The following is a 19,245-nucleotide window of genomic DNA, read 5'->3' as shown; positions in this document are numbered from 1 at the left end:
CAGTCCTAGTGTGAACTTAATTAATCTCCTTATTATTATGGCCAGATTTCATGTTCATAAGTGTAAATTTACAGGTAGGAAACCAGGCTTCATTTCTTTGTTTGATAAATTCAAACATTACATCCACTCCATACATTATTCTAATAAACAAAAAGCAATTAAAACTGTGTGTGTGTGCAGGATGTTTAATATGTAGACATAGTCTTTAACCCCCAGTATGTCTTTTTTCTTTTTCTTTCTCACTTCTCTCTGTTCTCATGTTGAACTAATGTTTCTACATTTAGATACAATAAGTTTTCTTTACTATTTACATATTTAAGTTGTTTATTTCCTGTATTCAGAACCTTTATTTTATTATATAGACAACTTTATTTATTGTCTTTGTAAATGCTTCACGTGTAATAAAGTAGAAATAAATAAAAAGTAAGCCGGTGTCCTGCTTCTGGTGCCTCTGGTCCAGGCTCTGGCCGCCATCACAACCGACTCATACACCAAAAAACAGCCTGCACAGAGCAGCAGTTTTTTCTCATTATTAACCTCTTTATCTCTTTTTATTCATCTATCTACATCAACTGTACACTATTCATTCTCTTTTTAGTGAACAATTATGAATTAAATCACGCTCCAATCATGTTTAAAATGATTAATAAAATGACCGTCTCTCAATAACTCCACAGCACACTCTTATATACCTCCGGTTGGTTTTAAACATTGTTTTAGAAGCATAATGACACACATAACAATAATATATCCACAAAATGAGCAATTAGCCGTGGTCGGCAGCAGCTAGCATGCTATGCTAGGCGCTAACTGTTATCACTCACCGGAGTTTTCTCTCCACAAAAACACAATAACACGGTGATGTCCGGTAACTCAGAAACCTCTTCGTGGGTGTGGATACCTTCCAGAATCAATAATTCCACATGAAATGAAACTTTAACCACTCTTTATCCAGTTATTAGCATTAGCATGCTCTCTCAGCTGAAGTCTGTTCTCATTGGCATCAGCACAGAAGAACTAAAAGCGCCCTCTGCTGGTAAAAATAGAAACTACAACTACAAACTCATTCTAACAGCAGCTATAACTCAGTGGTTCTCACACTTTTTCTACCTGCCCTCCTTTTGGAGAAATAAATATTCCATCCCTTTAACATTATATATGAATTTGATGAATCCTGACCTGAGAGATTCCAGTTTGTAGTTTGGACTCTTCAGTCCATCACACAGCTTCTTCAGTCCTGAGTCCTGCAGGAAACCACACACACTCAGCCTGGAGAGAAAGAGGGAGATAAAATGATGGAGAAAGTTTTACACACAGTTAGTGCATGCACCAACCTGTGTATAGCCTGCTGCAGTCACTCCTTAGCTTTTCCTGTTTCTTTAACTTTTAACCAGCTTTTTGTCTTAATTGTTACTTTCTATATTTTACTTTTCATTGAAGCTGCACCCACTCCTACAGGTTGGTTGAGATTTTTGCCGTTCATTTAGCTGCAGGACTGTTCCTGTCATTGAGTCAAGGGACTGCAGCACTATTTCATGCTGCTCTGATTGTTTACTCCAGATGTCAGCTGATTGTCCTGCAGCCAGCTGCCTTATTGGCCAGAATAATAGAAATTCCTGCTGTCAACACAGAGGCTGCAGAGGTGGAATGAAGACGAGGAACAAGAGAGCTGGGTTACTGTGATCGAGGATCCTAGTGATGGTTCATGTCCATGGTCTGATACAGGTTTGCAAATGCAAACACAAAACGCTGCATATGGACCCCTAGTAGGAACCTATAACCCCGTCCATACAGTCAGAATTCACTGACTCTTAGCAAATGGCTGCTACATCTGCCACCAAATACAGTCACATGCAAGGCTAAGCATCAGACACTTCACTGGCATTTACTAAAAAGTGGAGGTTTAACTTCTAGCATGACTAGGTTCATTTGGTTTATTCCAGTTGTAGTTTCAAGAGTTCTTTTAAAATCAGAAAAAGTTTTCTAGAAGTTGTAATTTTAACTTCTGGTGTAAATCCCATCTCAGTAATAATCACCTGGACATTTAAAAAGAAATTCTAGTCTGTGTGTCTGTCAGACTAGTTTTGAACCATATTTTGTGTGTTGGTCTACGGCTATAAGGCTGGATCTTGGTACTGACTTGTTATAATCTCACTGTTTGGATTTGTGTTATTTAGCTGTCCTTTGTTGTTGATTTTATATTTAGAGAAAAAAAAATTATTAAAAAAATTATATATATATATATATGCGATGGACTGGTGACCTGTCCAGGGTGTACCCTGCCTCTCACCTGTTAATGATGGGATAGGCTCCAGCTAACCTGTAACTCATAATGGACCAAGTGGTACAGAGAATGAATGAATGAATGAATGAATATATATACATATATATATATATATATATGTGTGTGTGTGTGTGTGTGTGTGTGTGTGTGTGTGTTCACGGTTTACATGGAGGGTTTCCAGACGCTGACAGAAGCAGCACTGCTAGCGGTAAGAGGAAAGGAAGAGGGCTCGGCATACTAGTAGATAAACTATGTCAATCTGGCTCAAATCTCCATCAGAGAGCACATTAGTTGTACAGGCAGTGAACTGTTTGATATTTGGGTGGGGCAAAGAGGACTGAAACGAGATGAATCAATAAATAAATTGCTTAGAGGGAAGTTTCCTAAAACTTAAAGGAAATGCTGATGAATAATTTAAATTAAAGAAGCTCCTCTTTTAACTGTCAGCAGAGGTAACTGTATGCAAATTAGTTTAAATACAAGAAAAACCTTAAACACCAAAACAACAAAACAACAAATCTACGTTGATGCAGATAAAATATTTGTAGGTTGTTATTTCTGCAGTAACACAGGAAAGTACTCTATAAAATTATTACAGAGAAAGGTGATTCGAAGGGCCCACACACACCCCTATGACTAAATATTATGCAAAACTATAACTAATGTATATTAATACTAATGCATCTGAATTAAAACAAAGCCATAAAGTCATGTAATATTTCAGTTTAAATAATTTCAATAACCTCCTCTCCTCATAAAAATGGTTTGATCAATGGTTCGTTCTTCCTCATGGAAGTGCGAGCAAACTTCTGCATTTTAGGGGATAAGATGATGCCTCCCAAACAACACAAACCTGGAAACCAGAAAAGACTTGAGAGGGAGGCCAGGAGTAGCAGCAGCAAAGAATATTAGACATTTCTTCTCCAGGAATGGTGAGAGTACAACTACAGAGGACTGAAACCATTTCTTGGTCATTCATTCATTGTCTGTAACTACTAACCTTAGACGGGTCGTGGAGGATGGAGCTGTAACCGACCACACACAGATGCTGCGAGTATAAATCTGCCTTTAACTGTTATCGGGTGAGAGGAGGCGTACACTCTGGACAAGTCACCACTTCATTGTAGAGCAACGATTCCTGCTGTAGCTAACTGAACGTTACTAATCTGGAGGTCAGCTACAGTGAACTGTGTTTCACACACTGTCTCTTGGTCAGAGCGACTGGAACAAGAAGATAGATGGTTTAATGGCGTGGGTCTGGTGAGGACTGAAAACTGGAGGAAGAGATGCTGAATCCACATGTCTACTGTTAAACTGAACTAACCTGTCACAGCAGCAGGACGTCAGAGCTCCAGCAGCAGAAACATTCCCTCAGTTACGGCTGCATTGAGTTTTATTATGAAGCATCGAAGTTCTGCTCAGTAATTATGAGCATTAAGCGAAGGTCAGTTACGTTATTAAGATGTGTTCAGATCTAGTCTTATAAAATGTTATTAGTGGGACATTTGAATAGCCTAAATAAAAAATAAATAAATAAAGAAGTTAAATGTTGAATTTTTTTCCTTGTTTTTACAGCAATATAAAATAAAATACACTAAATACTTATTGCCTCACGAGGGTGACATCACTCATTTATTTTTTCCTCCTACATGAGTGTTTACTAAAACAAACTGCTCTTGACATGGGTCTCATGCAGGGGTTAATTTTACATTCCTCCACATACATGGCAAAGTGAAAGTGTCTGTTAGAGCCATGGTAATGTTCACAAAAGCAATATATAATGGAGCAATGAGCCTTTATGCTCTGCTGCTCCAGAATCACCTGAGTCCGACCCAGCAGCAGACCTTCATCTCCAGTCGTCCAATGGCGCCTTTGAGTAGTTACTAAGGCATTAACAAACCCATTAACTATTTCAATTATATAATCAATAGCTAAATACAGGCTAAATTTATTTATAATTCAGCTTAAGTTTCTGTCCTTGTTGTTGACGGAGCCAGGCCCATGTCCCCAAAGCAAGGCTCCTTCAGAAAGTGAAGGGAATTGTTTAAGGGACAAAAAAACCGACACTTTAAGTCAGGGGTGCCCAAGTTCGGTCCTCGAGATCTACCAGCCTGCAACTTTTAGATGCAACCCTTCTCCAACACACCTGAATCAGATGACTGGCTCGTTACCAGGTCTCTGCAGAGCTTAATGACATGCAGATGACATCTGATTCAGGTGTGTTGGAGAAGGGTTGCATCTAAACGTTGCAGGCTGGTAGATCTCGAGGACCGGATTTGGGCACCCCTGCTTTAAGTTATTGTTTTTTGCACATCAGTGCTTGATTGTTCACAATAAAATACCCAATGCCTCTTTGTTGAGTGGCTTATTGAAAATGTATTTGCAATCAGAAGTGTAATAACGTGGTTTAAGTGGTGATGGGTACCAAAGCATAAAAATCTGAGAAACTAATAATCTATCATTACACAATACTACTACTACTACTACTACTACAATGTAAAGAACAAAACAAATTGGGTGTATTACATCATGCACCATCAAGAACACAGAAAAACATCATAATACACAGACGTAAAGAAGTGGAAACAATCCTGGAATAGAGGAGCCCAGAATTCTCTAAAAAACTGCCCTGACAGCTCCTGTGCTGGTCCTTCTTTTTCATCATTAGGTTTTTGGCCACAGACAGAAAACCCTCTGTCATTTACATGTAGATATAATTATCTTATATAAATAAATAAAGAATATTTTACACAATGTTTTAATCTCCACATTTTTCATTGGTGTATTTAAATAGTTGTGAAAAGGTGTCAGATCTTTGCATCACAGAGACTGAAGCTGAAACAATACAAACACAAATAAGAACAGCAGAAAAACCTCACCTGAGAGTTTCCAGTTTACAGTTTGGACTTTCCAGTCCAACAAACAGATGTTTCAGTCCTGAGGCTTCGATACTCAGGTCCAGTTTTATCAGCTTGGAGCACAGGGAGCGGAGAACTGAGGACAGGGCTGAACATCCTTCATCTGAGATGGTACATCCACTCAGGCTGAAGAGAAGGAATTTAACAAAATGAATAATATTAGTATTAAACTTATCTTACATTTAATGTTTATGAACAGCTAAAATACATTCCTCAAAATAACAAATCCAGAATTTGCTCTGTACAGGCAGAATATCTGCTGAACTTCTAATGGGGAGCTTTGAAAAGTGGAGATACACAATCTAGTTTCATTGTTAGTTCTCTATCCACAAATTTTATCTGACTTTCTAACATTTATAGGAGAGATTGTGCAAATATCTCCCATCAGCTACAAATATCTCACTATCCACAAACATGTTTAATCTAATTAATAACAGCATCTACATCTTCAGTTCACCGTGAAATGAAAGTGTTAAAGGTAGAGCTAGTTTCACAGCAAAGACCTGTGTGGACTGATAATTACATGAAAGTCTGATAAACCATTTCTACATGTGTAATGTAAATCTCTGGAGCTGAGGTCACTGAGGTGGTTAAAAGGCTGTAGGGCTGTCTTGGCTGACACGTCTCTGCAGCATCGCGTGGACATCGGGGACAGTTCCCCTGGACTGGCAGACTGAGGTGGAGGTCCCCCTCCTCAAAAAGGGGGACTGGAGGGTGTGCTCCAACTACAGGGGGATCACACTCCTCAGCCTCCTAAGGTTTATTCAGGGGTGCTGGAGAGGAGGGTCTGCCTGATAGTCGAACCACAGATTGAGGAGGAGCAGTGTGGTTTTTGTCCCGGTTGTGGAACAGTGGACCAGCTCTACACCCTCTTCAGGGTCTTTGAGGGGACATGGGAGTTTGCCCAACCAATCTACATGTGCTTTGTGGACTTGGAGAAGGCGTTCGACCGTTTCCCTAGGGGACTCCTGTGGGGGGTACTCCGGGAGTATGGAGTGCCAGACCCGCTTGTACGAACTGTTCGGTCCATGTAAGACCGGTGCCAGAGCTTGGTCCGCATTGCCGGCAGTAAATCAGAATCGTTTCCAGTGCGGGTTGGACTCCGCCAAGGCTGTCCTTTGTCACCGATTCTGTTCATACATTTTATGGACAGAATTTCAAGGCTTAGCCGAGGTGTTGAGGGGATCCGGTTCGGTTGCCTCAGGATTGGGTCTCTGCTCTTTGTGGATGATGTGGTTGTGGCTGCGAATCGCTCCAATGAGAGCTGAAGATCACGGCCCGATGAAGCCAACAGTGTGAAGTGGCTGGGATGAGCGTCAGCACCTCCAAATCCAAGACTGGTGTGGAAAAGTGTGGAGTGCTGTCTCTGGGTCTGCAACAAGGTCCTGCCCAAGTGGAGGAGTTCACGAATCTCGGGGTCTTGTTCATGAGTGAGGGAAGGATGGAGCGGGAGATGGACAGGTGGATCCGTGCGGCGTCTGCAGTGATGTGGACTCTGCATCGGTAAGTCGTGGTAAAGAAGGACCTGAGCTAAAAGGCAAAGCTCTCGATTTACTGGTCGATCTGCGTTCCTACCCTCAGCTATGGCCACGAGCTGTGGTTGGTGACCGAAAGATCAAGATCACGAATACAAGCAGTCGAAATGAGTTTTCTCCACAGGGTGGCCGGGCTCTCCCTTAGAGATAGGGTGAGAAGCTCAGTGATCCTGGAGGGGCTCAGAGTAGAGCCGCTGCTCTTCCACATCGAGAGGAGCCAGATGAGGTGGCTCGGGCATCTGGTTAGGATGCCTCCTGGATGCCTCCCTGGTCAGGTGTTCGGGGCACGTCCCACCGGAAAGAGGCCGGGGAAGGACCCAGGATACGCTGGACAGACTACATCTCTTGGCTGGCCTAGGAACACCTCGGGATCCCTCCGGATGAGCTGGTGAATGTGGCTGGGGAGAGGGAAGTCTGGGTTTCCCTGCTTAGGCAGATGCCCCCGCGACCCGGCTCCGGATAAGCATTAAGGAATGGATGGATGGAATGGATGGATGGATGGAATGGATGGATGGATGGAATGGATGGATGGATGGATGGATGGATGGATGGATGATGATGAAAACAAACTGACTAAAAGGTGTAACACAAAAGATAAAAACAATTTTGTATTTTATGCTTTATAAAACAGAAAACAGGTCAATTTGACACAAAAGGACAGGAGGTGTGCCGTTTTTATTGCTGTTTTTACTCAAAGTTGTGGAACGTTATCATACCATAAATTACATGAATAAATATAAAATATATTTCAGTGTACTGGAAACAAGTTCACTGACAAGGTCAAATAAAAATATTTAGTGTCATGTTGTATCTCAATCTTCATAAACAGTCTAACACACTGGGTTTATTTTCACCATGGAGGACAACATGTGTGTAGAAAATGTGAAGAGAACACGAGGGCTACAAACACAACATGTTAATGCATTTACAGAGATCTCTGGAATGCCGCCTCTCTCCTGCATTTCCAACTTTCCAAAGTTTGTCAGTTGTTCCACCAAAGAAATTAGGATTTATTTAATGCAAATGTAAAAACCTGCATGCAGCTCCTCTGCTGCTCCTGCTTGAGAGAGATCAGGCCATGATCAGGTTTTAGACCACAGACAGAATACCCTCTGTCATTTACATGTAGATATAATTGTCTTATATAAATAAATAAATAACATTTTACACAATGTTTTAATCTCCACATTTTTCATTTGTGTGTTTAAATAGTTGTGAAAAGGTTTCAGATCATTGCATCACAGAGACTGAAGCTGAAACAATACAAACACAAATAAGAACAGCAGAGAAACCTCACCTGAGAGTTTCCAGTTTACAGTTTGGACTTTGCAGTCCAGCAGACAGATGTTTCATTCCTGAGGCTTCGATACTCAGGTCCAGTTTTTTCAGCCTGGAGGACTGGGAGCTGAGAACTGAGGACAGAGCTGAACATCCTTCATCTGAGATGGTACATCCACTCAGTCTGAAGAGAAGGAATCAAACAACATTAATAATATTTGTATTAAACTTATGTTACATTTAATGTTTACAAACAACTAAAATACATTCCTCAAAATAACAAATCCAGAATTTGGTCTGTACAGGCAGAATATCTGCTGAACTTCTAATGGGGAGCTTTGAAAAGTGGAGATACACAATCTAGTTTCATTGTTAGCTCTCTATCCACAAGTTTTATCTGACTTTCTAACATTTATAGGAGAGATTGTACAAATATCTCCCATCAGCTACAAATATCTCACTATCCACAAACATGTTTAATCTAATTAATAACAGCGTCTACATCTTCAGTTCACCGTGAAATGAAAGTGTTAAAGGTAGAGCTAGTTTCACAGCAAAGACCTGTGTGGACTGATAATTACATGAAAGTCTGATAAACCATTTCTACATGTGTAATGTAAATCTCTGGAGCTGAGCTCACTGAGGTGGTTAAAAGGCTGTAGGGCTGTCTTGGCTGACACGTCTCTGCAGCATCACGTGGACATCGAGGACAGTTCCACTGGACTAACAGAATGAGGTGGAGGTCCCCCTCTTCAAAAAGAGGGACTGGAGGGTGTGCTCCAGATACCGGGGGATCACACTCCTCAGCCTGCTAAGGTTTATTCAGGGGTGCTGGAGAGGAGGGTCTGCCTGATAGTCGAACCTCAGATTGAGGAGGAGCAGTGTGGTTTTTGTCCCGGTTGTGGAACAGTGGACCAGCTCTACATCCTCTTCAGGGTCTTTGAGGGGACATGGGAGTTTGCCCAACCAATCTACATGTGCATTGTGGACTTGGAGAAGGCATTCGACCGTGTCGCTCGGGGACTCCTGTGGGGGGTACTCCAGGACTATGGAGTGCCAGACCCGCTTGTACGAGCTGTCCGGTCCATGTACAACCGGTGTCAGAGCTTGGTCTGCATTGCCGGCAGTAAATCAGAATCATTTCCAGTGCGGGTTGGACTCCATCAAGGCTGTCCTTTGTCACAGATTCTGTTCATAATTTTTATGGACAGAATTTCAAGGCGCAGCTGAGGTGTTGAGGGCATGCGTTTCTGTGGCCTCAGGATTGGGTCTCTGCTCTTTGTGGACGATGTGGTTTCAGCTGCGAATCGCTCCAGTGAGAGCTGAAGATCACGGCCCGATGAAGCCAACAGTGTGAAGTGGCTGGGATGAGCGTCAGCACCTCCAAATCCAAGACTGGTGTGGAAAAGTGTGGAGTGCTGTCTCTGGGTCTGCAACAAGGTCCTGCCCAAGTGGAGGAGTTCACGAATCTCGGGGTCTTGTTCATGAGTGAGGGAAGGATGGAGCGAGAGATGGACAGGTGGATCTGTGCGGCGTCTGCAGTTATGCGGACTCTGCATCGGTCTGTTGTGGTAAAGAAGGACCTGAGCTAAAAGGCAAAGCTCTCGATTTACTGGTCGATCTACGTTCCTACCCTCACCTATGGCCATGAGCTGTGGGTAATGACCGAAAGAACAAGATCGCGAGTACGAGCCGTTGAAATGACTTTTCTCCACAGGGTGGCCGGGCTCTCCCTTAGAGATAGGGTGAGAAGCTTGGTGATCCTGGAGGGGCTCAGAGTAGAGCCGCTGCTCTTCCACATCGAGAGGAGCCAGATGAGGTGGCTCGGGCATCTGGTTAGGATGCCTCCTGGATGCCTCCCTGGTCAGGTGTTCGGGGCACGTCCCACCGGAAAGAGGCCGGGAAAGGACCCAGGATACGCTGGACAGACTACATCTCTTGGCTGGCCTAGGAACACCTCGGGATCCCTCCGGATGAGCTGGTGAATGTGGCTGGGGAGAGGGAAGTCTGGGTTTCCCTGCTTAGGCAGATGCCCCCGCGACCCGGCTCCGGATAAGCATTAAGGAATGGATGGATGGATGGATGGATGGATGGATGAATGGATGGTGATGAAAAAAAATTTACTAAAATGTGTAACACAAAAGATAAAAATAATTTTTTATTTTATGCTTTATGAAACAGTGAGAAACGACCGGGTCAATTTGAGCCAAAAGGACAGGAGGTGTGCCTTGTTTATTGCTGTTTTTACTCAAAGTTGAGGAGAGTTATCATACCATAAATTACATTAACAAATGTAAAAGATATTTCAGTGTACTGGAAACAAGTTCACTGACAAGGTCAAATAAAAATATTTAGTGTCATGTTGTATCTCAATCTTTATAAACAGTCTAAGAGACCAGGTTATTTTTACCCTGGAGGACAACATGTGTGTAGAAAATGTGAAGAGAACACGAGGGCTACAAACACAACATGTTAATGCATTTACAGTGATGTCTGGAATGCCGCCTCTCTCCTGCATTTCCAACTTTCCAAAGGTTGTCAGTTGTTCCACCAAAGAAATTAGGATTTATTTAATGGAAATGTAAAAACCTGCATGCAGCTCCTCTGCTGCTCCTGCTTGAGAGAGATCAGGCCATGATCAGGTTTTAGACCACAGACAGAATACCCTCTGTCATTTACATGTAGATATAATTGTCTTATATAAATAAATAAGGAACATTTTACACAATGTTTTATCTCCACATTTTTCATTTGTATATTTAAATAGTTGTGAAAAGGTTTCAGATCATTGCATCACAGAGACTGAAGCTGAAACAATACAAACACAAATAAGAACAGCAGAGAAACCTCACCTGAGAGTTTCCAGTTTACAGTTTGGACTTTCCAGTCCAGCAGACAGATGTTTCATTCCTGAGGCTTCGATACTCAGGTCCAGTTTTTTCAGCCTGGAGGACTGGGAGCTGAGAACTGAGGACAGAGCTGAACATTCTTCTTCTGAGATGGTACATCCACTCAGTCTGAAGAGAAGGAATCAAACAACATTAATAATATTTGTATTAAACTTATGTTACATTTAATGTTTATGAACAACTAAAATACATTCCTCAAAATAACAAATCCAGAATTTGCTCTGTACAGGCAGAAAATCTGCTGAACTTCTAATGGGGAGCTTTGAAAAGTGGACATACACAATCTAGTTTCATTGTTAGTTCTCTACCCACAAATTTTATCTGACTTTCTAACATTTATAGGAGAGATTGTGCAAATATCTCCCATCAGCTACAAATATCTCACTATCCACAAACATGTTTAATCTAATTAATAACAGCGTCTACATCTTCAGTTCACCGTGAAATGAAAGTGTTAAAGGTAGAGCTGGTTTCACAGCAAAGACCTGTGTGGACTGATAATTACATGAAAGTCTGATAAACCATTTCTACATCCATCCATTATCTTGACCGCTTATTTCATATGGGTTGCAGGTGAGCTGGAGCCTATCCCAGCATTTTAGCAGGTGAGAGGCAGGGTACACCCTGGACAGGTCACCAGTCTGTCGCAGGGCCAACACAGACAGACAAACAACCATTCACACACACACTCTCTCCTAGGGAGAATTTATAATAACCAATTAACCTATCATTTGGACGGTGGGAGGAAGCCGGAGAACCCGTAGAGATCCCAGGCATACACCGGGAGAACATGCAAACTCCACACAGAAAGGCCGCCGTCATCTAGGTTCGAACCTCCCCCCAGCCAAGATTCGAACTGGCCACCTTCCTGCTGTGAGGCTGTGGTGCTAACCACCACACCACCGTGCAGCCCACCATTTCTACACGTGTAATGTAAATCTCTGGAGCTGAGGTCACTGAGGTGGTTAAAAGGCTGTAGGGCTGTCTTGGCTGACACGCCTCTGCAGCATCGCGTGGACATCGGGGACAGTTCCCCTGGACTGGCAGACTGAGGTGGAGGTCCCCCTCCTCAAAAAGGGGGACCGGAGGGTGTGCTCCAACTACAGGGGGATCACACTCCTCAGCTTCCTAAGGTTTATTCAGGGGTGCTGGAGAGGAGGGTCTGCCTGATAGTCGAACCTCGGATTGAGGAGGAGCAGTGTGGTTTTTGACCCGGTTGTGGAACAGTGGACCAGCTCTACACCCTCTTCAGGGTCTTTGAGGGGACATGGGAGTTTGCCCAACCAGTCTACATGTGCTTTGTGGACTTGGAGAAGGAGTTCGACCGTGTCCCCCGTCGACTCCTGTGGGGGGTACTCCGGGGGTATGGAGTGCTGGACCCGCTTGTACAAGCTGTCCAGTCCCTGTACAACCGGTGTCAGAGTTTGGGCCACATTGCCGCCAGTAAATCAGAATCATTTCCAGTGCGGGTTGGACTCCATCAAGGCTGTCCTTTGTCACCGATTCTGTTCATACATTTTTTGGACAGAATTTCTAGGCTTAGCCGAGGTGTTGAGGGGATCCGGTTCGGTGGCCTCAGGATTGGGTCTCTGCTCTTTGTGGATGATGTGGTTGAGGCTGCGAATCGCTCCAGTGACAGCTGAAGATCACGGCCCGATGAAGCCAACAGTGTGAAGCGGCTGGGATGAGAGTCAGCACCTCCAAATCCAAGACTGGTGTGGAAAAGCATGGAGTGTTCTCTCCGGGTCTGCAACAGGGTCCTGCCCCAAGTGGAGGAGTTCACGAATCTTGGGGTCTTGTTCATGAGTGAGGGAAGGATGGAGCGGGAGATGGACAGGTGGATCGGTGCGGCGTCTGCAGTGATGCGGGCTCTGCAACGGCCTGTCGTGGTAAAGAAGGACCTGAGCTAAAAGGCAAAGCTCTCGATTTACCGGTCGATCTACGTTCCTACCCTCACCTATGGCCATGAGCTGTGGTTGGTGACCGAAAGAACAAGATCGCAAGTACAAGCGGCCGAAATGAGTTTTCTCCGCAGGGTGGCCGGGCTCTCCCTTAGAGATAGGATGAGAAGCTTGGTGATCCTGGAGGGGCTCAGAGTAGAGCCGCTGCTCCTCCACATCGAGAGGAGCCAGATGAGGTGGCTCGGGCATCTGGTTAGGATGCCTCCTGGACGCCTCCTTGGTGAGGTGTTCGGGGCACGTCCCACCGGAAAGAGGCCCGGGAAGGACCCAGGATACGCTGGACAGACTACATCTCTCGGCTGGCCTAGGAACACCTCGGGATCCCTCCAGATGAGCTGGTGAATGTGGGCGGGGAGAGGGAAGTCTGGGTTTCCCTGCTTAGGCAGCTGCCCCCGCGACCCGACTCCAGATAAGCATTAAGGAATGGATGGATGGATGGATGGATGGATGGATGGATGGATGGATGGATAGTGATGAAAACAAACTGACTAAAAGGTGTAACACAAAAGATAAAAATAATTTTGTATTTTATGCTTTATAAAACAGTGAGAAAAGACCGGGTCAATTTGACACAAAAGGACAGGAGGTGTGCCTTTTTTTTTGCTGTTTTTACTTAAAGTAGAGGAAAGTTATCATACCATAAATTACATGAATAAATGTAAAAGATATTTCAGTGTACTGGAAACAAGTTCACTGATAAGGTCAAATAAAAATATTTAGTGTCATGTTGTATCTCATTCTTTATAAACAGTCTAACAGACCAGGTTATTTTTACCCTGGAGGAAAAAATGTGTGTAGAAAATGTGAAGACAACACAAAGGCTACAAACACAACATGTTAATGCATTTACAGTGATCTCTGGAATGCCGCCTCTCTCCTGCATTTCCATCTTTCCAAAGGTTGTCAGTTGTTCCACCAAAGAAATTAAGATTTATTTAATGCAAATGTAAAAACCTGCATGCAGCTCCTCTGCTGCTCCTGCTTGACAGAGATCAGGCCATGATCAGGTTTTAGACCACAGACAGAAAACCCTCTGTCTTTTACATGTAGATATAATTGTCTTATATAAATAAATAAATAACATTTTACACAATGTTTTAATCTCCACATTTTTCATTTGTGTGTTTAAATAGTTGTGAAAAGGTTTCAGATCATTGCATCACAGAGACTGAAGCTGAAACAATACAAACACAAATAAGAACAGCAGAGAAACCTCACCTGAGAGTTTCCAGTTTACAGTTTGGACTTTGCAGTCCAGCAGACAGATGTTTCACTCCTGAGGCTTCGATACTCAGGTCCAGTTTTATCAGCCTGGAGGACTGGGAGCTGAGAACTGAGGACAGAGCTGAACATCCTTCATCTGAGATGGTACATCTACTCAGGCTAAAGAGAAGGAATCAAACAACATTAATAATATTTGTATTAAACTTATGTTACATTTAATGTTTATGAACAACTAAAATACATTCCTCAAAATAACAAATCCAGAATTTGCTCTGTACAGGCAGAATATCTGCTGAACTTCTAATGGGGAGCTTTGAAAAGTGGAGATACACAATCTAGTTTCATTGTTAGTTCTCTATCCACAAGTTTTATCTGACTTTCTAACATTTATAGGAGAGATTGTGCAAATATCTCCCATCAGCTACAAATATCTCACTATCCACAAACATGTTTAATCTAATTATTAACAGCATCTACATCTTCAGTTCACTGTGAAATGAAAGTGTTAAAGGTAGAGCTAGTTTCACAGCAAAGACCTGTGTGGATTGATAATTACATGAAAGTCTGATAAATCATTTCTACATGTGAAATGTATTTCACACATCTTTAAATCTCTTCTCAGTCTGTGGATGTTATTTGTGGCAGAGCAATAAACCTGCAGAAGATCTGGGGCCTCATTTATAAACCTGAGCGTAGCAAAGCAGACTACAGGCGGCGTCCGCAGGGAAACAAGGAAATGCAGCACAAAACTTCCAAATTTATAAAAGCATGCGGACGCACGTCCCACGTCTGTTTCCGTTTATAAATCACAATCAACTCTAACGTCGGTGCAGGTGAGGGAGCGCCTTGCTCCGCCCACATGGTGGCTATAAAAGGTCAGGTGAACGCCTGTAATACATTTTCATCACATCATTTCCATGATGGCTCAGGAGGGAAAAGATGGAAGAGGAGGATTTCTTTGGAATGTCAGACGGAGATCCTGATGGACCACGTTGGAAAACTAGAACAGGTTTTATCTGGTGGGGGTGACGTGGTCATCACCAGGGTCAGGTAGGTGGAGGAGGGCAGCAGGTAGAGATGCTGGAATGAGGAAAGACACACCAGAGAGGAGGATGGTGCAGCTGGATGTCACAGCTGGCAGGGCATCCGTCTGCCATGCGGGAGAAAGTTCGAATCCCACAGGGGTGAATAATAAGACTGAGACTCCACCCAGCACGGCAGCAGTCGTGTCCTCAGAGGAAGTCCTGCAGGTGCAGAGGGACACCATCACTGCTATTAACCAGGTGGACAAAGAGTTGTGGGAAATAAAGGAAATCCACCTCTTGTGTGTTTCCTAAGCGTTGCATCACTTCTAGACCTCCAGCCTCCAGTCTGCGTCCCGCTCTGCTGGGTCTTAGAACGAAGGACCGAAGCTACTTCTCACATTTTCTTTTACTGACTGGTTCATGCTGGCAGCAGACTGTCCACCTTATTTAGCTGGATGGATTTTATAACATCTAAGTTTTGTTTCACAACAACAGAACATATTTTAGTGGTTGAGGTTCTTATTAATACCATCTCCCTTTTCTTGGAAATCCTGTTTTTATTTCTGAGCGTGAACTCTTAGGAGAATTAATATGTAATTATTCATTTCTGCAAACAGCTTTAATATCTAACATGTGGTGTGAAAGGTAATAGTGGATTGTGTACAAATGTCTCACATTTCACATCATTTCCTTGATTTTATTCTGGACTGTTGGTGTAGCCGTTTCCCGTTTTCCCAGATTTTGTGCGTACGCCTGGGTCAGAGTTGCCGTGGAGGTAGGAACATTTTCCACCAAGTTTGGTTTTTATAAATCCCAAAAGTTGACTATGAGCTGCGTACGCTGGTTTTTGTTGCTACAGCTTGTTAAATGAGGCCCCTGGTGTAGCTGCAAACTGCACCAACATGAGGTGCAGTTAGTAGCTGCAGCAGCAGATGGCAGCATTTCCCACATGAGCTGACAGAACTACAGTCTCCACTGAGAGAAGAACAAGAGTCTTTACAACACCTGGTCTAGTCTAGGGACGGCGGTACCAAAATCTTCTCCTTTAATACGATACCATTAGTTTATGGAACTTTTCATCGATACTGATACCGATATTGATGCTTCTTGGCCCTTAAAGGAGAATCATGATTAGAAAGTGTGTATTATTATCTTTATTACAACGGCAGCATGAAACATAAATAAAACTCACAAATGTAAATACCTGAGAGGCTTTTAAAGCAAAAATAAATTACACTGATTTATATTTAAAAATATAAAATCTTTTTTAAATAATGATAAAAATAGTTAAACTACAAATTAATAAGATTGTTCTAATTAAATGGGAAGTTAATAAACTATAAGTTATAGTAATATGTTAAATATAATAAAATATAATGTGTAATAACCTGCATTAAACCAGTAAAATATCTAAACCTCATCATCACTTACAGAAGCAGCATCATCATGACATCCTGACATCTGAAGCCACGATCAGCTGCCATGATCATGTGACACAGAAGGAATAACTGTTGCTGGACTTCACACACAATTTTAGTGTCTAAAACTCTCAGAAGTGAAAACAAATGTCTTTTTTGTCTCAGCAGAGCGGTATCTCCATATTCACACAGTATCAGATCTGATATCTGAATGGCTGAAATCAAAGTATGGACTCCAGAGTATGGATACACCATCCCTGGTCTGGTCTAAGTGTCCAGTCTGCTCCAGAACCTTCCTTACAGAGTGAAGAACCTGGAAGTGTGTGAGCAGCAGCCATGGTAAGAGCTGTCTGAAACCATCAGATGCGAATGAAAGCTGCTCCAATGCTTTCTTTATGACCTCTTTGAGGAACAGCGTAGCTTCCTTTATGAAAGGAGATAATTCCATAACACACTTCATTCTGGCTGCAGCCTTGGAAGCAATGCTGGTGTTTATCCAGTTGTACTAACTGGTAAATGTGTGGACATATATGAGGACAGTGGGGTGAGTGTGAGCAGCTGTGACGACATGTTTTACTTTTCCTTCCCTTTAATCACCAAGCTTGATTAGAAAGTCATATTTTATATCTGAACACGTTCACATGACATATAGTTTCCATGTCAGTGTGATCAGACTGCATTAGATGAAATATCTGAATCCCTTTCTGTAGAATATTTATTGAACATCTGTAGTTTCAGAGCTGCAGAATAAAACCACAGGCGAGGCTCATTGTGGTCGGATTCTCAATGCAACGCTGTCATCTTTTCTTGGATCCTCTGAATTTATCCCACCACCTTTCCTAAACTCCATGATGTTTTCCATCAGGGTAAAGGAATTTAGGCAGGAAAAAGCATTGGGGGTGATTCTGTTTACTATGTGACTGAACCACTAGATGGAAACAACGTGATAAAGAAGCAGGACGAGCAACGTTTCAACCAAAGCTGAGAGACAAAGTAGAGCATCTTTATTTAACCAGAGGCTCATTTATACCTTTAAGTCCTAAATAAAACACATGTTCCTTCATTTTAAAAGATGCGTTACTCTGGACATATTTCATTCACAATATTTCAAAGTAGTTTAGAAAACATTGCAGATTATTCCATCACAGAGATGTTTGAAGCTGAAACAGAGGAACAACATGTGAGAGCAGCAGAGAAACCTGACCTGAGAGTTTCCAGTTTCCAGTTTTCCAGTCCATCACACAGCTCCTTCAGTCCTGAGTCCTGGATTCTCAGGTCCAGTTCCTTCAGTCTGGAGGACGGAGAGCTGAGAGCTGAGGACAGAGCTGAACATCCTTCATCTGAGAGGGAACAGCTGCTCAGTCTGAAGAGGAAATAATAAGACAAGTAATAATCTGTCCCATGATGTACCCTTATACCAGCAGCAGTATGTTTCTCCACATCCTGCTATATATGTACTTACAGAGCTTTGCTGGAGGCTTTGACCACTGGCAGCAGCCTCAGAAGAACCTCCTCTGAAGGAAAGTATTTCTGCAGGTCAAACACCTCCAGATCTTCTTCTGATGACAGTAAGATGAAGACCAGAGCTGACCACTGAGCAGGAGACAGTTTATCTGTGGAGAGACGTCCTGATCTCAGGAACTGATGGATCTCCTCGTCTAGAGAACGATCATTCAGTTCATTCAGACAGTGGAACAGATTGATGCTTCTCTCTGCAGACACATTCTTACTGATCTTCTTCTTGATGTACTGGACTGTTTCCTGATTGGTCTGTGAGCTACTTCCTGTCTGTGTCATCAGGCCTCGTAGGAGACTCTGATTGGTCTGCAGTGAAAGACCCAGGAGGAAGCGGAGGAACAAGTCCAGGTGTCCATTTGGACTCTGTAAGGCCTCGTCCACAGCTCTCTGATGGAGAAGGTTTGAGTCTGGTTTCCTAAAAAATGTGTACAACCACCTCAAGTATGATTGTTTATCTTTCATCAGGTTGACTCCAGACTTGATGAAGGTCAGACGGACATGAAGAGCAGCCAGAAACTCCTGAACACTCAGATGGATGAAGCTGAACACCTTCTCCTGGTACAGTCCTCTCTCCTCTTTAAAGATCTGTGTGAACACTCCTGAGTAAACTGAGGCTGCTGTGATATCGATGCCACACTCTGTCAGGTCTGATTCATAGAAGATCAGGTTTCCTTTCTGCAGCTGATCAAAAGCCAGTTTTCCCAGAGACTCAATCATCTTCCTGCTCTCTGGACTCCAGTGTGGATCTGTCTCAGCTCCTCCATCATACTTGACCTTCTTGACTTTGGTCTGGACCACCAGGAAGTGGATGTACATCTCAGTCAGGGTCTTGGGCAGCTCTCCTCCCTCTCTGGTTTCCAGCACATCCTCCAGAACTGTAGCAGTGATCCAGCAGAAGACTGGGATGTGGCACATGATGTGGAGGCTTCGTGATGTCTTCATGTGGGAGATGATCCTGCTGGCCTGCTCCTCTTTTCTGAACCTCTTCCTGAAGTACTCCTCCTTCTGTGGGTCAATGAACCCTCTGACCTCTGTCACCATGCCAACACAGTCAGGAGGGATCTGATTGGCTGCTGCAGGTCGTGTGGTTATCCAGAGGCGAGCAGAGGGAAGCAGTTTCCCCCTGATGAGGTTAGTCAGCAGCACATCCACTGAGGTGGACTCTGTAACATCAG

The 19,245-nt window shown here is 43.2% G+C and overlaps 1 protein-coding gene across 1 annotated transcript in view; it reads right to left on the bottom strand.

Annotated features, from left to right (window-relative positions):
* Positions 1–1,050: 1,050 nt before the first annotated feature.
* The window catches only part of LOC121654152 (ribonuclease inhibitor-like), a gene marked incomplete at its 5' end in the record, with an annotated part of 136,450 nt that continues 118,255 nt past the window's right edge, over positions 1,051–19,245 (bottom strand). The window contains 5 exons of the mRNA XM_042008123.1: positions 1,051–1,269; positions 5,164–5,328; positions 8,035–8,199; positions 10,868–11,032; positions 14,104–14,268. Of these exons, the coding sequence (XP_041864057.1) occupies positions 1,107–1,269; positions 5,164–5,328; positions 8,035–8,199; positions 10,868–11,032; positions 14,104–14,268 (823 nt within the window). The remainder of the gene's footprint in view (positions 1,270–5,163; positions 5,329–8,034; positions 8,200–10,867; positions 11,033–14,103; positions 14,269–19,245) is intronic.

Source organism: Melanotaenia boesemani, chromosome 2 (genome assembly GCF_017639745.1).
Source record: "Melanotaenia boesemani isolate fMelBoe1 chromosome 2, fMelBoe1.pri, whole genome shotgun sequence".
In the NCBI taxonomy this organism is placed as follows: domain Eukaryota; kingdom Metazoa; phylum Chordata; class Actinopteri; order Atheriniformes; family Melanotaeniidae; genus Melanotaenia; species Melanotaenia boesemani.
The sequence above is the reverse complement of the archived record's forward strand: the minus strand, read 5'-3'. Positions and strand labels throughout refer to the sequence as shown.